Consider the following 15,425-nt stretch of genomic DNA (forward strand, 5'->3'; position numbering starts at 1 on the left):
TTTCTGATGTACTGGAAGGAGTGTTTTGAAAAAAATTTATACTGTTATATTGCCCAAGTGATGGGGCACATTATGCCATTTTCAAAAATTCATTTCCGTTTCCGGTTGAAGAGTTATTTCAATAAATCTGCTAAAAATAGTCGATATAGAGAAAATAAAAAAAAAATAAAAAAAATTTGTCCAATTTTTGTTAGCTAGGTCTAAAATTTTGATGCAGAAAGACAGCCCAAGCGACACCACCTGCTATAAAAGTTTTAGAGGATTTGTGCAACTTGTTTTCGAAATTTGCGATGTTTCTTTTGACGATATTTCATTTACAGATTGACTGCGTCTCAGTTGTACTTAAGAGTTCCCACTGCTATGTAATTATTAAAAAATATCATTAGTTTTGTAATTGTGCATGGTACTTATAAGAATTTATTAATCAACAGTATCATAATGTCGCGTATTCGGTAATAATATTTGGCGTTTACAATATTGCACTTTGATATACATATGTTTGTGTGAATGAAATCTCGTTGCCTCCTACATACTCGTACAAATGTCTGCATGTATGCACAAATGCAGCTTAATTCCTAATGCAATGTTATTTGACTAAAACTTAAATAATTGTCTTTTTCATATTGTCGTCCGTAGCATTGTCTTGCCGCAATATTAGCCGAAGTGTAATTACATTTTCGCAATGTAAATAAATGTTGGTATATAGATTAACTGTATATATATATATATATATGTGTGTGTGTGTGTATATGTAATAATAACAATCATATTTGTGTATGGGGGTATGCGTATGTGAAAAGGTTCAAAGGTTAGTAGTCATCATTTGGCCATCCAACAATTGGCTAACTTGTAGTACACATGTACATGTATGTTTGTAAGGATATGTATATACTAAATTCACTTACACTTATGTCAAATTGAAAATTTAAATTAAAATACTTATGTAACACTACCTTTCCCTTGACTAAACTGTTGCTGTTTTGGCTTTTTGTTTTTTTTCGTTGTCCCCAATTATAATGTGTCTCCGGTGTGTGGCTTAAAACTAAATGAATATTTTATTGTCAATTTTATTCGCTTTCCTTTGGTTTCGTTTCACTTTTCCAGTAACTCTACTCATTGCCTCTTTAGAGAACGCTTCGTCTAGTACTTTCGCTGCCATCTGTGTGTGTGTGTGTGTGGGTGGGTGGATCCAACTGCGTCTACTCATCCAAGCAGATAGTACGTAGAATGGCTTCCACCACTGAGTAAGGATCACAGTTGGAGCTCGGGCGACGATCTTCGAAATAGCCCTTGCCATCATCGTTCACACCGCGCGGTATACGTATGGAGCAGCCACGATTGGCAACGCCGGCGCTGAAATCATTGATTGAGCTCGTCTCATGCTGACCGGTAAGACGACGTGCATTGTCCTGACCCTGTTTGGGATCGTAGGCGCGAATGTGACGCTCGTGATGCTTTGAGAGTTTCTCAACGGCATTGAGGATTTCCCTACGAATACGAAAATAATTGAAATAGTATAAAATAAAATCTCACTTAACGGAAGTATATACATATATGTGTGTGTACTCACTTGATACCGCCATCTTCACGCATTTTCTTGGTGGAAACATTGGTGTGTGCACCGGCGCCATTCCAATCGCCCGGCATGGGTTTGGGGTCCAAAGTGGCGACAATCTGTAAATAATATTTAGCTTTTAACACAACTTTCGGTCATATAAACCGTTACTGCCAGTACTTACACCAAACTCTTCGGATATGCGGTGCAAGAGAAAACGTGACATCCACAAATCGTCACCAACTGAAATACCGAGACAGGGTCCCACTTGATATTCCCATTGGGCGGGCATCACTTCAGCATTTGTGCCAGACACTTTGATGCCGGCATACAAGCAAGCGCGGTAATGTGCGTCGACAACATCGCGGGCATAGACCTTTAGAAAAAAAAAAAATAAATAAATAAATAAAATTAAGTATATATATTTTGCTGCTCATCTATTTTCATCTTACTTTATTGGCGCCCACACCACAGTAGTAGGGTCCTTGTGGTCCGGGGAAGCCATTTTTGGGCCAACCCAATGGATGTCCATCAAAATCGAGGAATGTATACTCTTGTTCAATGCCGAACCAGGGCTCTTCGTCCTTGCACTTATTCACTACTTCCTGACACGATTTGCGGTTATTGGAGGCGGTGGGTTCGCCGTCGAAACGGTAGGTATCGCACATTACCAAAATATTATTGCCACGTCGGAAGGGATCCTTATAAATTGCGACTGGATACAGGTATGTGTCCGAGTTGGAACCCTCGGCTTGATAGCAGGAACTGCCATCGTAATTCCAAATAGGCAATTCTGGAAAGAAAAAAATTGGTATTAGTAGCGAGAACTGCAATAGTAAGATTTGCAAGTGGTAAATTGGAATTGAAGCTGTACCAAAGTTGGTTTGGCGTTGCTCACTACATAAAATATGCTCCCTAATTGCAATCTAGTATTTCCGAAAGAATATGTGCTATGGATTAACATTCTAAACGTAACCGAAGTTTGTTTCGAGAATCTGCTGTATAAAAGTTGCAACTCCAAGCTTGGTTGGTATTTAGACCATCTATAAAAGACATTGAGCGCTTCTATTTGGATAATGCCAACACGAAAATTTTTGGTTAAAGCTATCTATAAAGAGATAAATATCCTATATCCACAGGTAACGATTAAAAATAACATGGAATGAGTAAAGGAAATTGCGCCTGGAACTCAGGGAGTTGCCGTCAAGTTCGCAATGTTTCTAATAGATTGACTAAAGACTTTGAATTGTCAAGAGAGGAGGCAAAAAAGATAGTAGTCATCGGGACCCAAACAAAAACCAGCACTCAGCGACCTTATGTGACAGATTGCCGCACTGTTCGATTTACTACAGCCGAAACACAAACATCCACTTCAGTAAACGAATGAGTATTCGATTGAAGTCATATAAACGAATTCGACATTAAAGCCATCAAAAGTCCCAAATGCATGCAAAGAGCCAAGGTGTAATAAAATATAGTATTTCAATGAATCAGCTTTGTTTTTCTAGTCTCAAGGAATTATTCTAAAAATTGCAGATATCTCAATGTATACCAAGAAAGCAACGAGAGATTGTTAACAAACATCTCTTAAAAGCTTTCCCACCGACTACAAGATCTATTAACATACTCAGGTTCAGCACAATTGTAAAAAAGTTTGCACATCGACATCAAGATATATTTAGATAATAAAAATAGAAAATTTTCAGACCATTTTAATATTTTTTTTTTTTTTCAAAAGATCACACCTTTAAGGGGTTACATAGGTTTACGGGTTTCCAAAAATCGGTTTTTCATGATTCTAAAACATCTCTAGAATATTGTACTAAATTTTCAAGTTTATCCGAGTAATAATTTCGAAGATACAGCCTAGAAAACTTGTGCGCTCGATGCTAGCTAAGCTAAGGGGTGACGTGTTTTATCGCGTTTTTCTTTTCCCTGTTTGGGTTGGTCGGTTGGTCAGATTTCTCGATAACTACTCAACCGATCTTCATGAAATTTTACACAGATCTTTAAGATACAATTCTTAGGACGAAGGATTTTTTCCATTACAACTATTTGAGGAAAAAAAATTTCGCAAAATTTGCACTGAAATTCAAATTTTTTGTATAAATGTCTTTTAAAAAATCTAATTTTCAGTTTTTTTCCTTCGTCCAAGTTCTAAGTTAAGATTTAAAATACCTGTGTTTCTCTTTGGAATAAGGAATTATGCAGTCATTTTTTCCCGAGGGGTTACCAGAAATGGCGTCGCAATGGCCGAGTTAAATTTTTTTTTTTTTTTAATTTCAGAATATCTTTGTTAAAAGAGTCTGTATGTAGCGAAAAAATGTTGCAAATAGGCTGTTTTTTACCAAAGGAAACCCATACCCATGTAACCCCTTAAGGGTGGAGCCAGCTTTAGAGGCTTCAAGAAATCGATTTTTTTGGGAGTTAAAGAAATGATTAATTCAAGCGAACTTTCTAGGGTTTATAGTTATATATTTAGACATGTTTCACAAATTTTTTGGATTCGAAATCTTTGATATTCTGCCATTGGGAAGCCGATACATCGCTCATGTGTATTTATCGGACGACGGGCATGGTGCAGGTCGCAAATTCTAACGGAAACAAAAAATTCAAACAGATTCATATTTTTTAATAATTTATTTTTTAGTTAAACTAAGAAAATTCCAAAAAAAAAATGTAAAATTACAAAAAAAAACATAAAAATAATAAACCTTGGTAATATTCCATACGAGGTTTAGTTGTTTTTTTCTATTCTACCAGCAAATTAAGAAATATCGTAAAAATGAAAAACCAAGTAAACGCGCTTCAAAGTTTTCGCTTTTTGCACAAGCTCTCATATATCTGCAAGACGCTCAGTCACTATTTCCCTTCTAGCTTCGATAATATTTCAAATTCCTATCTATAACTTTGGGGACATATTCTTAGATAATTTTTAAAGAGATTGAAGCAAACAAAACAAAAAAAAAAAACGATTTTTTGAAGCTTCTAAAGCAGGATCCCCCTTAGGATAAAAAAAAAATATTTTTTTAAAATTTCAGACCATTATAATTTTGTTTTATATTTTAATACATTATACCATTAAAAACAAAAATTTCAAAACCATGTCTGACATAGGTTTTTTGAGTTAAAGGCTTCTAAAGTGTAGCTGCTCAGTTCAATCAACTCAAACATTTTTCAAATTTGCTTGAGAGAAATTATCCAATGACGATCAAAATTTTTCTGTATGCTCCGTATACGCCATAGTACTCCATACAAGTTTTAGCAGAGCAAAAACTCAAAAGGTTTGAAAAAATCACTTTTTTTTTTAATATAGCATTCAGTCACGTTTTGATTTTTTACGGACAATATCTTAAGTAGAATTTAATTTTTTTTTTTTGTGTTTCATCCATGAAGAAGACCGGAATAACTGCAGTAATAAGCTGTCATGTAACTCGAAAACTGGTTAATATATGGTTTTTTAATAAATTGACTGTTTGTACTTAGAATATGTATAAATATATAACAAAAAATTTGATAAAGTAGTTTTTTTCCCCAAAAATCGCTTTTTGTTTTAATATTATATATCAATATCATATTTTACATATTATTACTACCGACAAGCGGAACAAAAATTAATTAAATTGCAGCTAATATCTGCTAGGAAAGACGCCAAGCTGTGTGTTTGTGTGTAAAACAGTGTAAAGTGTGGCGCGCATCAAATTGTGTAGAGACCACCTGATCCGGCTGGCGCATATGTGTAAATATCTAAACGCTTGTGTGTAGATGCATGTGTCTGAAGGTCGTTGAGGTTGCCAAACTTGGCGGAAAAGCAACACATGTACAAGTGCACATACATATGTATATATAAATTTACATGAACGTATATACATATATATGCATATAATTATATATATGTATGTATGTTTGTTTGTATGCAAGCGGCATTTTGTTTCCACCAGCAATTTCATGCTTGCTTTATTTCGCTTTTAACATTTGCATACCAATTGCATCTTGCATCTACCGGCGTCAGTGAGTGAAACAACAACATTGTTGAATGCAATTCGAAGAATTCTACCTATACATATATGCATATATTTATGTACACACATATATACCACACATATGTATAATCGTATACGTATGTACATGTATGTGTATATATTTACTTGTATATACATATGTATGTACATACATACATATATTGGTAAAGGCATATATGAATCACTGGCTGACTGAGACTAGCTGTGTTACTTTTCGCTGACTTGTTAACAGCATTTCATGACACACACACATATTTGCACACTGTTTTGTTTTCTATTTTTTTCCTTCTCTATTTTGCTCGAAATTCACATTGCCTGCCTTTCTTTGCATCTTATAATTAAGATAATTTGTTTTGCTACGAAATTCGCTTAAATACCTATATATGTACATAGTTACATACGCAAATATACATACATACATACATACATACATACATACATACATATACATATATACGTATATAGTATATTCACACATTTGCGCGCTATCTTTTGTGTTATTGCCACATGCTTGTGCATACATATGTATGTATTTGTTTGTTTACGTTCAACAGCTGATCGAGGCGACATTTGTTTAACACCCCTTTGTTAAATTCAGCGCAAATATGCGTGCACAAGTGCAATATTATAAGATTTCAGTTCACAACGGAAAAGTCAGCGGATTCCGTTAAAAAAAAAAAACAACAATAGTGAAAATATAACAAAGGAGCAGTGAATTGCTTTCTTTGATCACAGTCGTACTTTAGATACACACGCAATTATATTATATTAATTATACCATATGTCACGTGTTCACTTAGCTGCTGCTCTACAGCGCACTTTATATTCGAAAAGCTTTACTTAAGGTAAACTTTTACTTTAATTAATTGAAAATTAATTAATTTGAAATTAGAGGAATGAGAGTATGCAGAAAATAAGACAGAGGCAGAGTAAAGATGGGGATTGTTAATAAACTTGTTTAATACAAAACCACAATATACTAAGCGAAATACATAGTTTTTTTAAGATATCTACCGTAAATCGGAAGCGTAGAGTTTCTCTTACAATATAACAATTTCCTTCAGTAGTCACAATTTTATCGATTTACGAAATACACTTAGTAAAAGTATAATCTATTCGATATTCGTATCAGTGTATGTATTTTGAAATTCATGATCGCATGCGTGAAAAAGGCATGTTCACACACACACACACTAGTATCCATATCAGTTCCGTCAATAATAACACTTAAGTGCATTTATCTTGCGGTGTTAAAATGCAACCAATAAATTGATAAAATTGCAAAAATTGCAAAAATTACAGAAAATGCAATAAAAAGCAATTTATGTTGTCAATGGGCACTCATTTGCCTATTGAACATATATATGTATGTATGTATAAAGATCAGACATGGCAAGTAGAGAAACTTCGAAAGTGTATTTTCACATTTGAAAAGTTGCTTGCATTGTCAATTTCTGAAAGTACTTTGCCGTAATCACTTGCTTATATCGCTGCTGCTTTCGGGCAGGGTTTTTCCAAAATGCAATGTGAACGCGAACAGACAACGTAAAATAAAATAATAAAAAAAATGTGGCACCGATCGTTAATTTGCTGGATACGCAGCCCATCTACCTATTTCGTAGATATTTAAAGCGCTTGCAGGAAGTAACTTTTTACTTTTCAATTTCCTAAATTTTCTAGTAAAGAACTGAGCGCCACATGCACTACTGTGGATGTAAAAGTAAGTTTCTGGTTAAAATCTAGAAAAATCCCTAGAATAGCAAATTATAAAATATTAAACAAATATTAGTTTAATTTTTACTACAGAAATGTGGACTTGCTAGTGCTATAACAATAAGCTGCAAGTAGCCTAGCAAACTGATTTTCAATTAGCTAATTTTTGATACGGTAATTAAAGTATGCATTAAATTTATGACCGACAAATTAAAATGTTCTTTCGGACCTCCTTTTCAGGTTGCAATTTTTTAAAGCAAAATTGTTTGGAAAAGTACTTTTCAATGCTATGTCTGAAAGCACCTTGATTGCCGCAACAATAGGGAGATTGTTTTATATGGAAAAATCTGTATGAGCGAAGGCAAAAAAAAAATTATGATGGATGACAAATATGCAAAGCAAGCAAAGCCAAACAACAAATCCTAATTGGGACAGAATAAAGACACTAAATTAGCGGCAGCAAAATCATTATCAATAAACCAATAATTAGTACGGAAATGTGATAATGAGATAATTGCTAATTTTCTATGTACACTTCATTAAAGTTTATGCGTTAAAAGATTCCCTAGTGATAAATAAATGAACTTTTCAACACTTTAAAACGTTGTACTTCTAGAGTGCAAATTAAAAATACGAATCTTTTTCATATTTTGACAATATATACCTTTAAAAATAATAATAAATACCTTCAAAAGTAACATGCTCGTACTAAAATTTTAAATCTATATCTCAAATAGTTTGAGTTAGAGCCTTATAAAGTGTAAAGCTCAGTTGAGTCAGCTCAAACATTTCTCAAATATGCTTGAGAGACAAATGATCCGATCACCATCATCATTTATCTTTAAATGCATTTTTCGCAAAACAATTTTTTTATAATATCCGTTCAAATTTTTTCTTTGTATTCCCCATACAATGATCTACTTTTTTTGTTTTTTTTTTTTTTAGGTTCCAGTTAGAATGTAGGAATTACTACAGCATTGGAGGTCTTTTTTACCGCAGTCGGAGGAGATCGCGCATAACAAAATAAACATTTTTTCTTGTAAAATTTTACTATGTTTACTAAAAATATATAAATATTATACCTTTGAAATTTAAAACCAATCTGAATTCTCCTAAATGTCAAATGTCGTTCAACAAATTTTTCGTATTGAAGTGAGTTAAGATTGGGTTGAAAAGTTTGGTAGTAAGAAATATGTAGAAATCAGCCCCTATTCTGAAGGTCTTACAATTTTTCAGTTTTTTTTTTTAAGTTATGTTTTCATGATAACATATATATAACCAATAATATAACCATTTTATAACCAAAACTCAAATATTGTTTTGTATGAGTGGTCTCTATGATATCGTTTTTCCATAGAAAACTTATGAAAAGTGACGTTACGTTATTTTGCATTTTAGGTGGCGATATGGTACATACATATGTATGTATATAAAATGGTATATAAACGATCAGCGTACAAACTAAGTCGATTTAGTCATACCCATATGTACTTCTTTCTCTATGTTTATATGCGAACTAGTCTCATAGTTTTTGAGATATCGATCTGAAATTTAGCACACGTCCTTTTCTGCCGAAGTAGCTGCAAATTGACCAAACAAGGGTATTCTAGCTACGGTGCAAGCGAAATTAACTTTTTTGCTTGTTTTATTTTGCGTTCGCAATATTTTCTAATTTTCTTATTTCACGTAATGCACTTAAAATTACTAATTCATACTCAATATTAAATCGAATCTCATTTTATTTAATTGAAATGCGAGTAAATGCTTGATTACGCAATTAACGCAAGCATTACATGACGACCATGATAATGCGAAACGGGGCGAATTGATAAATTGCAACAGGTGCAGAGATGCGCAACTTTATTATCAGCTACTACACGCTGCTCACTATATGCGTTATACATACTTAAATACTTGGGCTAGGCGCACAGTAAAGCACAGACGAAGTATAAGGCGAAAAATATTGAAATAAAAAATTCATATGCGGACTTTGCTGGCATAAATTCATTGCATATTATATGTACAAATGTATATAAGTGCACGCCCTGCTTAGGCTTTGACATTTGTATATTTTAAGATGCACCATCAATCATATAAAAAATTGAGTCCCGAGTCTTGTCTAAGAAACATGCGGTTCACTCATGCTTATATTCGATTGCCTCCAATTAGTCACGGCACTGCCCACAACAACACTTTAGTATGGCAAACAAATATATATACATAAAATTTGGAATATTTAATGCATTTTCTAGCTGCTTATCTTGCTATCTGCCTGGCTAAGCTGTGAGCTGTCAATTGGCCGTCTAAAAGTGCCACTGAAATCGAGCAGCTACTGCATTGCGTGGTGCTGTGCTCTGGCGGTTACAGTTTTTGCGGTTTGTTGTTGTGCTGTATTTAATTAAAATATTAAATAGTATTCAATTTCATAGCAAAGTGGCGTCCCACAGTGCGAAAATGCACAGCGTGTCTAGTTACAAACACGCACATAGACATATGAAAACGTATGAGTAACTTTATTATTTTACTCGACATTTGCGCCTAAATGTAATTTAATAGCACAGTTGTAGCAATTACTTTACATGTTTTACATGCAAAAAATAATAAGAATAATGGAAAATTAAATAAAAGTGGAAATAATCGCAAACTATCAATGACGCTATTTGCAAACTATACTGTCCCCTTTGCTATGGCCTGGAGCTGCACGCGTCTGATTGATTATACACATACATAATACACACACGCGCTGTGTATGATTGCAAGCACCCTATTTAAGTCTTCCAAATTATCTGGGCACTTTCATGTTAAATTATGTATATTTCATTGACAATGCAAATGATCGCCTGCCAGATTGTCCGTGCATTCGTCTGTCATGCACGCAACCATGCAGGCGAGTGTAGCGTTCGTAAGCCTTCGTTTCCGTTTAAGTAAATTGCGACTGAATTGAGTGGCTTGTGAAATAATTTCTGCTTAAGTGTGTTTATAATCCGTTAGTGGAAAGCAGACGTACATGTGCGATTGACTTTTTGGAAGATTGTTTCGCCAAAAAAAAAAAAAAAACAACATGTCTTGAATTAATGACGTTAAAGACATTGCAATTGGTTGACTATTTTTATAATTAATAAGGACAATTTGAAATGTGCGTCAATTTGCTATAAAATATTTGCATTTTTCTATTAATGACAGGGTGTTGAAGTATAGAATTTCATAGCGCAATTAAAAAAAAAATATATATATATATTCGTTATACATTAGGATGGGTTAAAAAAATATAATTTTTTTTCGTTTAGTACAATTTTTCTGAGTAGAAAGCGAAAAACGTAATTTCGTAATTTTTGAAGCACCCTAATGTACATATTTAAATAATTATTTATTTCGTATTGTAGTTGTAATTATCAAAAATTCCATTCTTGTTATATAAAGTATGCTCTCAATAGGCTTTTATCGCGTGAAATGTGTTACTTAACTAGAAACTACTTCAATAATAGCGGCGATATCAATTTCAAGTATCCAATTGTCTCGTGAATAATTTCCATGACACCATTCGCACACAAAAAAAAACACTTGAGGACGGTCATTTAGAGCAATAATAATAAAATTGGTGGCATAAATTAATGCAAATTAATGCTGTATAGTTTTGCGAATATTTTTGGGAATGAAGTCGAAATAAAGAAAAAGAAAAAAATAGCTCATTATTTTTTTTTAATTAGCGTCAATAACGACTTATTTAAAAAATTTTAAGAATATTAAAACCTTCCACTTTAACAATTAATTTGCTAATTGGAAGTATTTACTTGTGATTATCAAAAAGTCTATTTTTTGTTTGACATACATACGTATATGTATATCGAATGTTCATATATTTGAGAATATTCTTCGGAAATTATAAGTTGATCTGGCATACATGTAGTTTTGGAGATATGAGCGTAATTGTAAAAAAAATTTTAACTTAGTGTAATCGAAAAATGTCTCGGAAACGGCTGGCTCAATCGACTTAAATATTTAGCACGATAGTCTTTGTAATGATCAAAGCAATAAATTTTGATAATAATTTCGGTTTAAATTTGCAAATTTTCAAAAATTATACTTTTTTTGAAAAGCCGACATTTCGTCAAACATCGAAAATATGACTAATCTTTCGATTACTACGTTAATTCATCTACAGAAATAATAATTTTTTTTTTTGGTTATTGGATTTGAGATAATTTTGAGAAGAAAATTCTTCCTCACCTCTCTTTTCGGAGGTGCTCTTGAAGATCGGTGCCGGGAGCAAGCCTATCAAAAATTTTTCAAAATATATCACAAAATATTTAAGTACATAAAACTCGGAGTAAATGTACATTACTCCTTCATTAAACGAAATGCTCTTCAAAACAAAAAAAAAAGTCCAAAAAACTTGCAAGTGTAAAGTAATGAATTAATTATGTTCTAGCTTGCAATTCAGTATTTCTTTAATAGCCTTCCAAAACTATACTAAAAACATTTTAATATTCCTATGGATTTCCATATTACAATGACTAACTATTTACTAGTTTTTTTTCAAAGCAGCGATCTCAAACTTGTTGGGAAGTACAAGCTTAAGGCGATTTTCATGACTTTTTTATACCTTGAACAGGATATCAGTATATACGCGAACTAGTTTCTCAGCTTTTGAGCTACCGAAATGAAATTTCGCAGACTTCCTTTTCTCACCAAGCAACTACTCATTTGTCGAAACCACTATAGCATATTCTTAGCTGCCTTACAAACTGACCGATCAAAATAAAGTTCTTGTAAGAAAAACATTTTTATCTGACAAGATACCTTAACGAAATTTAGCTTCGAATATGGTAAAGGGCAACATCACAACTTCCGAACATCTTGATCAGATCGTACCACTATGACATATAACTGCCATACAAACTGACCTTTTAAAATCAAGTCAAAATATTTGTAAACCCTGTTATGCCATAGGAACTTGTGAAGGCTATCAAGTCTTCATTCTACCCGATGATCAGGATTTTTCTTTTTTTCTTTTTGTTTTAATTTAAAATTGAAGTGAAGCATTTGCTTATAATGCAATGTCATTTTTTCCGAACATTGTATAAACTTGTAGGAGGCGAAATTGCTTAGTACATGTCTATTTATGCATAAATTAAGCTAGTTCTAAATTAAATCAATGTGAATATAGTATAGTTCTACGAAATTACAAAAAATAATTATTAAATTATAATATGATGAACTGCCTATTGTGGTAACGTATTGAAGCCCGTGAGTTATACATGTAAATACTCGTATCACTTTGTAACAAGCGAGATAAATTTATGGATAGTGTCGTCATAATAAATATTCCGCTATTAAATCAAATCAATGTAAAAAAAAAATATTGTTCCACTGATTTCTGGGCATAAGCATAGCTGCACAAATATACAGATCCATTAGTGGAATATTGTATTTATTAGCAGTGAACAAAAAAGAGAGTATGCTGACAAGAATAATGTGACGAAAAATCACTCATACGCCCTGCCCACACAAAATATTCTCCACTTATCCATAGTCGCTGTCTATTTTGTGGTCTTTTTGAAGCGCTAATAAATAAACGTTTAACAGACAATATTACAAATTTTTTCGATGAAACAGAGTACTTTTAATTTTATAATAATATTCAACCCTATGAAGCGCAGCGTTGACAGATTATGCAGAAGGAGGAGCAGTCCAACTTCTTGAATATTTAACAAAAATGTATTCTCTGACGATAAAATTGCAAGGTGGTAGTACAAAAAATAAATCGTAAGCCAAAAACCATTAAACAAAAGAATACAGAGAAATAAAATTATTTGGCAACGAATCGCTGGCACTCATATATTTCAGTAAATAAATTACTCATACGCAGTGTGCCATAAGATACAATTTTATTCGGACTAGTGGACTTTAATTTTTTGTGCAATTTTTTTTTTTTTATGTTTGTAGGAAGTTTGATCACTATGTGTCAATGTTTGTGTATTTGTTTATAAGTCTGGCGAGTTTTGAAAAAAATTTCATTGAGAAAAAATTTAACCACAAGCATGCCTGAAATTTTGGGTTTCTAAAGGCATCATGGCAAAAAAAAAATAATTGAAAATGTGGCAGAAGCATTTTAAGGTGGTTACGAAAACAAGTATCTGAGTGCACGAAACATGCAGTGGAACTCATACATCGTCGAAAACTTGTTGCCTCAAGCGCGTCACTGCCATCTCTGTTAATGAGAATAATAGCGAAAAGTTGAAGAAACAGTGTTTGAAAATCGTAGCAGAGAGATAGTAGAGGATATCAACAACTCTTATGGAAGCTCTCAACAAATTTTTGGTCAATGTTTCGGGTAAGAAGCGTATCAATGCTACACTCATATCAAAATATAGCAATCTTTTGCAAAAATGACGTGGAGTTGAGGTAAGAAAAATGATATGCTTGACAATAGAATAGAGGTAGGAAAGAGATACTTAGCAACATAGCTGAGGACCTTATATTTATCAAACGCTGTCGAAACCTGAGTTTATGAATATGACGTCGAAAAGGTATGGTAAATTAGGGAATAACGCTCCAAAAATGAGCCCAAGTCCAAAAAGCAAAATTTACTAAAGGTCTTCACAGTCTATGAAAGGAAATTTGATTAATTGTTGTCATGCTTTTATTGACTCAGGAGCCTATTTTGAAGGCACTAATAAAGATTTTAATTGAAAAACGTGCAAATTTTGTTTCTTTTTTGTTGTCAGTCCGCATCAAATTTGTAGTTCTGGTTTAGTAACATTAGCTTAATTGAGAAAAATATATTTATTTGGCTTGTCGAAATATTGGTTTAAGTTGCTAATGTTAATTCAATATACAGTTTCAATGAACACAAAAGGACAAAACACGCGGCCGAAAGAAGACATAAAATAGAACAAAAGATTAAAAATAAACTTTTAAGATGACGCCAAATTTTTCGAAGCTAATCTCAATACCACTTTAGTACCCCTAGCATTATAAGCAGTTCAAAAACTTGTTTGACAAATAATCGGAATAGTCTTGTTGAAGATAACGGATCACGCATACGACATGTTAATTGCGTGTAGCAAATGATATGTGCACAAATTCAAGGGCCGCTGATTATATTCACTTTTTTTTTCCAAAGCCTAGACATTTTAGAATCAAAATAATCAAAGACAAAGGTCGTTGTGACGTCAATAAAAAATATGATTTTAATATAGACTTCAAATTAACGATGCTGAAAGTGCACAGATGTATGTAAAAATAGGTATACACATATGTATGTATATTTGCATACATATTTATATAGTGCAAGTATATGTGCCTAACTGGGAGATAACTCAAAAATATTAATGAATGATTAAGTACTTTCCTAGAAAAAGTATTTTTTTTCGTAATAAGCGGCAAATTAATTTTATAAAAATAAAATAAATTTATGTGCATAAAATCAAACAGACTAACATCTCTACAGCTGTAAAGATACCTAAAATAAAAATGTAATTCACCAACTATGAATTATTAACTAAGCATTTATAGCTGTATGCGTGTGTCTAGCAACAACATACATATGCACATCATAAGCTAAAATACAAAATAACGTAACAACACTTTCCATAAGTTTACAGGCGAAGGAAAAACCTTACAATAAAAACCACTTATATTGAAACAAAATTTGAATTTTGGTTTTTAAATGGTTACATTTTTGTTATCATACACTCATATTGATAGTTTAGGTTATAAAATGGTTATATAATATAATATATCTGACCCGATTTTTTTATGATACGTTGTTTTGCATTTTAGCTGACGATATGTATGTATGTATCTACGCAAGTATTGTGCATAGACATAAGTGGGAACTGCAGCAACGCTTCCCATAAACTATTATCACGCTTCGTATAAAATAAACAAAATTAAAATTAGCTGTTTTGCTAGTTTATGGTTACTTGCGAGTGATATAACGGGTGCATAAGCTGCGCACATTGACGAATGTTCTGTCATGCACACACACTCAAATATACACACATACACATGCTCGCGCATTCCCACTCATTTGCTTGCATATTTATGGAGATCATTTGGCATATTAGCACATAACGGTTTTCATGGACAATCATTCGGCAGGGCACTTATAAATTTTTACAAACACGCTG

The 15,425-nt window shown here is 32.8% G+C and overlaps 1 protein-coding gene across 2 annotated transcripts in view; it reads right to left on the reverse strand.

Annotated features, from left to right (window-relative positions):
- Nucleotides 1-382: 382 nt before the first annotated feature.
- Nucleotides 383-15,425, reverse strand: part of LOC108965174 (glutamine synthetase 2 cytoplasmic) — a 28,891-nt gene continuing 13,848 nt past the window's right edge. For both annotated transcript variants that reach the window (XM_018927394.1, XM_018927395.1), the window contains exons 3-6: nucleotides 2,008-2,348; nucleotides 1,740-1,931; nucleotides 1,571-1,674; nucleotides 383-1,488 (exon numbers count right to left, since the gene is read on the reverse strand). In XM_018927394.1, coding sequence (XP_018782939.1) covers nucleotides 1,200-1,488; nucleotides 1,571-1,674; nucleotides 1,740-1,931; nucleotides 2,008-2,348 — 926 coding nt within the window. In that variant the 3' untranslated portion in view covers nucleotides 383-1,199. The remainder of the gene's footprint in view (nucleotides 1,489-1,570; nucleotides 1,675-1,739; nucleotides 1,932-2,007; nucleotides 2,349-15,425) is intronic.

Source organism: Bactrocera latifrons, unplaced genomic scaffold, assembly GCF_001853355.1.
Source record: "Bactrocera latifrons isolate USDA-ARS-PBARC rearing strain unplaced genomic scaffold, ASM185335v1 scaffold_136, whole genome shotgun sequence".
Taxonomy (NCBI): Eukaryota; Metazoa; Arthropoda; class Insecta; order Diptera; family Tephritidae; genus Bactrocera; species Bactrocera latifrons.